The sequence below is a fragment of the Aplysia californica genome, unplaced genomic scaffold (genome assembly GCF_000002075.1).
Source record: "Aplysia californica isolate F4 #8 unplaced genomic scaffold, AplCal3.0 scaffold00338, whole genome shotgun sequence".
Lineage (NCBI taxonomy): Eukaryota > Metazoa > Mollusca > Gastropoda > Aplysiida > Aplysiidae > Aplysia > Aplysia californica.
In genome coordinates, this window is record NW_004797608.1 from 214,066 (window position 1) to 222,190 (window position 8,125).

The 8,125-nt window shown below is 41.0% G+C and overlaps 1 protein-coding gene across 2 annotated transcripts in view; it reads right to left on the reverse strand.

The window, feature by feature from the left end:
- Nucleotides 1–4,929: 4,929 nt before the first annotated feature.
- Nucleotides 4,930–8,125, reverse strand: part of LOC101845940 — a 68,297-nt gene continuing 65,101 nt past the window's right edge. For both annotated transcript variants that reach the window (XM_035970921.1, XM_035970920.1), the window contains exon 4: nt 4,930–6,524. In XM_035970921.1, the coding sequence (XP_035826814.1) occupies nt 5,173–6,459 (1,287 nt within the window). In that variant the 5' untranslated portion in view covers nt 6,460–6,524 and the 3' untranslated portion in view covers nt 4,930–5,172. The remainder of the gene's footprint in view (nt 6,525–8,125) is intronic.

Consider the following 8,125-nt stretch of genomic DNA (forward strand, 5'->3'; position numbering starts at 1 on the left):
CACACACACACACACACACACACACACTTAAGCCCAGGTTACTCGCTACGATAACTTGTATAAGATTCGTCGTATGCGAGAACAGTCCGTTTTATCGAGCTGTGTAGTCTGTATAGACGTATCAATCTATCGTCCAGTTTTCTTCCGATCAGGGAGATTTTTAGTAATTGACTTGACTGCAGATGTGCAACGCACCGGGTGACCATGATACACAACTTCACCATTGACGATCAACTAAATAATAAAATTGCTAGAATTTACACAATAACGCATCAAATCAGGTTCTCCGCGAGCAACTTTGCTTATTTTGAGACGCTGATTCCGAATATGAAATCACTTTTTACATGCGATTATTATTTTTAACATTTAGAGCCCTAAGTTTAATCCTGGTGGCTACAAATTTTAAAGTGATTCAACTTCACAGCGCGTCTCCCCCCCCCAAATCTGACCGTGATCGCACGAAAAATATCAAGCAGCGCTTGATTTCTCGACCGAGTCTCCAAGCCATCGTCCAATCGTCCAAACTTGGTACAATTTTGAGGTTACACCTGACGATATGTCTCATGATCGATAGACCGTCCAGTTTTTGTACAATTTATCGTTACGAGTAACCGGGGCTACACACACAAATACACTCATACACCGATATACATATACACAAGATACACACTGAACCACTTTCTCTCCACCACCCCCCTTCTCTACCCTCTCCCTAACCCTTTCTCTCACCTCCTATCTTTCCCTCTTTCATAAATGAGCGAAAATAAAAACACCCACACACAGACATATACATACAAACAAAAACAATACAAGAGTATGCAAGCCCCAGGGACAAAACATGCATGATTAAGTTTAAGTCCCTTGATCAACAAATGGGGCATCTACGTTATGACTAATTCAACAAGACAACTCAAAAACCCTGTTTAATAGTAGTGTTAGGCTGCTTAACATTTGTAAAACGTTACACAAGAAACAAAAGTAACTAAATGTCTACTCAAGCACCCCGTTCGGAACCTAACTGGCCTACTCAATACACATCCAGGGACTCAATAGTCTTTGGTGCTACATGTGGGTCCTTGTGACGTCTTTCTTGAAAGACGCTTTCAGGTTTTTTTTTCATAATGGGGGTGGGGGGAGGTGTTTAAGTAGACTTTTACTGAAACAAATACTCCGTTGTAACAGAGAAGAACCTACTTACGTAAACCTTCAGAAAACATAGCAGACACAAAGATCTTCTCGATATCAAGAGTTCTTTGGGGGTCTTTAGATATCGGGGGCTTATTGAGATCCACCCATGTATGCTCAATGAATGTCATTAAACCTAGTCATAGACTGGCTATGTGTTTCTTTTTCTCCGTCCAAACTTAAACTCGATGAACACTGCACGAGTTACCGACTAATAGTTACTTTCGAAAGGAGCACTTCTTCCAGTTTCAGCATTCTATAGCAACTTTGCAATGTGCATAAATGTAGAGCTTCATCCATTCTTTTATCTGTAGATTACCATGCCCCCCCCCCACTATACCCCCACAAATACAATCAAAAGAATGTCCAAAGTAACGTACAGTCATACTCACGTTACCCTTCCATTCGATTAAGCCCACAACAGCTTCTAAGTTTTGCAGACGAGTCACGTCAACACATTCTATAAGGCGACACAGACAATCAGAGGATAAGACTTTTCCTATGAAATACGCATATCTACAATTTTAAGACCGGTCTTGCTTTTTTTCTCTGAGAAACAGAGAGTTTTCTGCTCTGTCTGTTGCTATAGTAGTATCTAGTAGACAAGTATACAGTCATACTTTTGTCTTGTTTCTGTTTTAGCTAATGATGAGTTACATTGAATTATAAGTTGACTAGAAAGCACTCGCGTCACGCAGTTTCCTCTTTTACTGCCACAATTTTGATTGTTGATGTACAATGCATTATGTGATTCCAATATATTTTAAACTATGTGTAAAAACTATGTGCGCATAAGACACAGGTATACTGTCATGGGCAGTGCGATGAAATGATTTAATTAACGGGTAATTTTGTGTCTAAATAGTGGGTATAAGATCCAGGCACACTGTCCCAGAGTGAACAATTTCAATGGCGAGATAAATTCTACCAAAGTTTAGTTATCACTAAAGTCGTATAGGAGAGTAATTTTATTTGACAAAATCTATTAAAAATCGATCCCAATTACTCCTGGGCCCAAACAACCTAAGCCTCTTGATACAGAGGTGATGGGATAGTGAGGTACTTTGGGCACTCTATTTATTTCCACTTCATGACATCTATGCCAATTACGAGGGTCTCGTCTTTTTGGCTTGAGTTGGCCTTTCATTCGATGATCAGATCGTTGAGTTCACAAGTTTAATTAGAAACTATGCCAAAAAATTAAAGTGCTTTGACTAACTACGTAACTGGACTCTGCCATAGTGAGGTAGTGATGTTGTTGCCTCTGGTTTGCTACCTTTGAAGACCAGGTCTCGAAAAATCCACGTAGTAGGCACTTGAAGCCTAACCATTAAAACGAATACTGAGACTCTATAAAATGTAGAGCTGCCTTCTTCACGTTTTCAGATCACGACATTCTTTTGTCTTGATATCAACCCATTATTCTCGTGTCTATCGCTTTTCATTCATTGATTTGGATGAGGAAAAAATATGGGTTTTCTCTCTGGATGTCCACCGCACCTTTATGAGCTCCAAACACTAAAATAAAGAAGCTAGGAATAAACCCATAAAACCTTCGTAGTGGAGTCATGTTGAGATAGACCGATCAAGTCAGGGACGAACTACATTAATGCTTCCAGCAAAAAGGCTGTACTACTACAACACTTCAACACAACTAAGAGTACTTGTGACAGTATCGGTTCATCGATCATGTAATAGGTATTCTATATTCTGAAGTAAAGCGGGAGTGAAGAAGCTACAATTCTAATTAAGTATACTGCTTTAGATTGCAGGCACCCAGGGAATGTTGGAGATCCCAATGGAGCTGCCATTTGGTGCAACAGTTGATGACGTATTTAAAGGGTCACTCTAAGGATCCTAGAAAGCATAGCAGATCACGACAGACTTCCGAAGAGTGAACGAAAGCAAGTTCAAGATAAACAGGAATTTTCTAAAAAGTTTTCGAAAAGCATTTTGGAAAAATATTATTCCACAAGTTAAGTGAGAAAACAATGCCAAATAACTAAAATACACTGACTCGCTGTGTAACTCGACACTGGGACAGTGAGGTAGTGAGGTCGTTTGAGTCGGAGTTGTTACCTGTGAAGATCAGGCCTAGAAAATCATGTAATAGGCACTTGTAGCCGAGCCTGTAAAACAAACACTAAAGCTGTTTAGATATAGTGCTGCCTTCTTCACATTTTAAAAAATAAATGTAAAGTCATTGATTGCGTGGCTCAATCTCTGTTTCTCACACCTAACGAAATATGGCATTCACTCAAGTAAAAAAACCAAAATGTATACGCATAGCTTGCAAAAGGAGAGGGGGGAGGGGTATACATTTTGAGCAACAATGATGATTACGTAGCAAAAGTAGCAAACGTGTCTCACCTTTCTTGGGATATAACGTTGGCTGTTCCTTACACGTTTACCCATACTTTAATAATTATGTATCCAAGATTAGTTTTGTGGCACGGCACCATCTCTTCTTCTCAATCTGTCTCAATTATTTCCAATTTCCCCTTTTCAACGAATAACCAGGTGATAACATATTGGTTAACAGACTCGTCTCTCCACTTTTCCTTTCGCTGTGTGGAGATTCCTCACCCAAGAAACAAACAGAGTAGTTGAGAATACGGATGTTATTCTGTCGCCTTACAAACATTGACGTAGTTTTTCTGCCCTTAAGTGTGCAATGGCAATTGCAACTATTCCCATAATATAATTTTGCAGACTTATTGCTTTCAGCCTTTGTCAGACTTCCATCTTAAAATGCTCTAGGCAAAGTATTGCCTTCGATCTAAATACAAATGGTTTGTAACAAAAATGTACCAAAGAAATGCAAAAAATCGAAAAATATTCCCCCCCCCCCGAAAAACAAACAAACGAAACATGCTTTCTTGACAACACTAACAAAACACGACAAAGGCAGGGCTACTGTAATTAAATACCAGTGAGTTGGGAGACCTCAAAACAGAATTAAAGGTGTAAAGGGCATACCAAGCAGATGACATAAACATTTGGTACAAAATTGATATTGAAGTTATTCGATCCAACAATTACCTCCACGTCTTTTCTTTTCCCTGCTAAAAGACATCCACTAATTGGAGCAATAGCACATACTTTCTATGCATTTCTTCAGAAATGAAGCACAAGGGATATTCGATTATTCCCCTGTACTGTATCCCCCATTTTACACCCACAGGTATACAATTTGTGCTTTGCAGATGTTTCGAAATGGGTTGCCGATGAGTGGCAAGACAAAAAATACTATAACCTCCTTTTTCTGATTAAGGATCAAAATCAATCCGCTTGAACTATCGAATGTGATTTTGTAGTCAAACACTAAAGAGTGAAATATGCGAAGAAAGATAAAGGCAAGACAAAGCTGAGAGTTCTGAAGTCGTTCGGTCTAATAGTTTCGTCTTCTGCTGTCTTTTAAGTTAAGTCTTAGGTATACAGTTCATTAACCTACAGTAAAAGATACACACTTTTGTCCTCGCGGGTTTTCTTACGTTGAGCCGTTATCCATCACTGATTCGCGAGATGGCTAGAACTAAACTGAGGAAACGCAAAATAGTTCACAATTTTTAGTTCACGGAGGATTTAAAGTGTTGTTCCATCAGCTTGACTGTTTGGTAAATGTTGTACACCTTAAAACACTGAATTTACATCGTATAGGAGGCGGGCTGCTCCAGCCCCTTCCATAACCAAATTGGCAGTAAACAACATATTAGAAGAAAGATGGAACAACTCAAAGATGTAAATTTCTCCAAGCTATAATGGAATTCACATCTTCTGAGTACAACAGCCGTGAGTCCTGCCATTATAACACAGATGCTGACGTTCCTCATGCAAATACGCCTTGAATACTAAACTCTCGGATGATGAAAGTTGCGGGGAAACGATTTGAAACAGAACTATCCTGTGTCGATGTCAGACGCTCTGCTCCTACGTATCCTAGAGCCATCACATCTTTATCTTTCCCTTGTAGGGTTCCGTGAGTCCTCAAGCCGTTGATCCAATCGTCCACTCGCTGACCTGTACCGTCCCTCTGACGTCACTGATGGGAGACTCTTTCCGGCCGTTGCCGATAAAGTATTGATTGCTGTCTGAAATACTGTTCCGAAGCGGCTGTAGAGGTAGTTTGTCGTGGGAACTGTTGGTCGACTGTTGAAGTTTCGGAGAGGGTTTCCGAATGATTAAAGATTTTGGCATTACGACCTTGTACAGCTGAGATCTGAACTTTTTCGCGCTCAGAAAGTATAGGAAAAAGTTCACGGACAAATTGAGGAATGTGAGAATCTGTGAAATTTTGTAGAGCATATACCAGAGAGCTCTGAGGAATGGCGTGTTCCACTCTGCGCTGAAATAATGGAACATGTACATGAGGATGCAACCAGGAATGGTGAGGATTGAGAAGAAGATGGCGGCCACGGTCATCATCATGGTGATACTGTTCTCCAAACGGGCAATCTCCTGGAGCGGAGACCTCGCCCGGACTGTCAGCCTTTGAGTCGCATTCGAATTTATCTCGTCATCGCCGGATGCAGCCGAGTGTGTTTTCGGAGACTGCACATGCGCGTTGAGAGATTTCCGTTTGTCCTGGATTTTCCGCAACTGGTGGGAGATTAGAAATATAAAACCCAGAATGAGAATGAGGGGCAGCAATGAATACAGGAGATTTGTGACGTGGAAAATTGTGGGATTAAAGTACCCGATTTCCCAAACGATCACGTTGAAAGCAGTGAAGAGCACTGCAGCCAGAACCACAGCGCTGATCCGAGCGTGTTTGACGGTGAAGATGTAGCGTTTGTGGAGCGGGAATCGTACCGTCAGATAGCGCTCCAAACAGATGAGCACGAGAAGCCAGTTGGAGTAGGACACGATGAAGTCACCGAGCATGTGGAACATATTCCACGTCACAGATACACGCGTGTACACCATGTTGTCTTCAAGTATGTATGAGGTTCCTCTAATAAACACCGCCGCCATGTCGGAACAAGCCAGAAGTCCTACGTAAAACGTCGCTGTTGACAACGGAAGTGACGCAATGGTAAACACAGCTAATCCGTTTCCCAGGATGCCCGAGACGATTGCGAACCAGAAAAGAACTTCCCACATGATGTCTGCAGAGTTACATAGAAGTCGGATCTGGTCTGCTTCTTCGGGAGTCTGAACTGGATAGCAAGAGGTCATATTGATAATCAGTTTGGAACAGTGGAAAACGACCGGGTACGTCGTTAGATTGCCGGTGTAGTTCAAACAAAAGCCATCAGGTTGCCAGTCCGCCATCTTGTCACTCAGAAAGGGTGATATCTAGCTATCCCTCAACTGCTGCAGTGAAGAAATCTGAAATCCTGAAAGTAAAAAAAGAGGGTGGAGGTCAGTATCCCACATACGTGGCCGTTATTCTGAACTGTATGTGTGAAATGATATGTATATAAACTGGTGGCTTGATATTTCACAAAGCTTGAGCTTTGACCTACTTCCATAGGCATGCCAAACATCAGCTGGGAACAGTAAAACAAGGAAAAGCACTGAAGGTTAAATTTCAAATGTTTGTAACTTAGACTCTTAATATTTGACGAACTTACGGCAGTTAATCGTACCGCAATTAAAAAGCAGGCAAAGAATCGGTATGCACTACAAATAACTGAAGTCAACCGCGCTCTTTGCTGACTCAGTTGGTCACTCGTTAAAGAGCTGCATAACATAAAAGCCTCTCGCAAACCATCCGTAAACAATACCACATGTGACACACAGTGTGTAGACTGATGATGAATGAGTCTTGCTGCTGGGTCTAGTGTGCGTCCAGGTGATCATGTTGTTTTAATCCCATGGTCACGAGCGAGTAAACAAGCTCTTACATCTCCTACATACATGAAAGTAGAAATGAAAAACAGATTTTCTTTCGTTATGACAGATAACTAAACTGGCCACAGTTGTACTTGCAGAGAGAGAGAGAGAGAGAGAGAGAGAGAGAGAGAGAGAGAGAGAGAGAGAGAGAGAGAGAGAGATGTGGGGGGGTGTTCGTCTGGTGTCAGAGGTATAATTTGCTAGAAAATGTCTGTCAAGCGTTACCAAACTCCAATTGCCAAGCTGGGGCGTTCTTGGACACAGTAGACTTAGGCCTACATATTATTTATTCTATGCCTTTTATCAACGATTTTCAGTAGCATCCACAAATAAACATGTTCTTTTTAAAAAATTGACATTGATGGTGCTGAGCCCTTCCCTTAAATAAAAACTAATGTAAAAACAAAAATAGATAAAAAAAATAGCACATACAACAAAAACAAACAAAAACAACAACTCCAAAACAACTGGTGAATTCTGCTAATGAACTATTTTGACGAGCGCCTGATTTCACCGCGATACAACACACCAATAGCATTCAGAGAAAGATAAAGATAAAGGAGCACAACAGGATGTCCACATCTGAAGGACAAACTTGACGTTTTTGGGTTGTTGTTTTTTTTTTAAATTTCTGTGGTTGACTGTTATTTGTTGTTGCTGTTCCGTGTGTTTAGGTGTTTTAAATGTTTTTGTTTTTTTGTTTTTTTTTGGGCTCTCCTTTTGGTTCGGATCCATGTGCCTGTAATCTGGCCCTTTGCATACTTCAAATAGATAACTGTGGTGGGATGCATGAGGTTTTTCTCTCTGTCTCTGTCCCTGTCTCGGTCTCTGTCTCTCTCCCTCTCTCTCTCTCTCACTCTCTCTTTCTCTCTCTCTCTCTCTCTCTCTCTCTTTTTTTCTCTGTCTGTCTGTTTGTCTGTCTGTCTGTCTGAATATCTCTCTCTCTCTCTCTCTTTCTCTCTCTCTCTCTCTCTCTCTCTCTTTTTTTCTCTGTCTGTCTGTTTGTCTGTCTGTCTGTCTGAATATCTCTCTCTCTCTCTCTCTTTCTCTCTCTCTCTCTCTCTCTCTCTCTCTCTGTGAGTGTGCTTGGGTTTGAAACGTA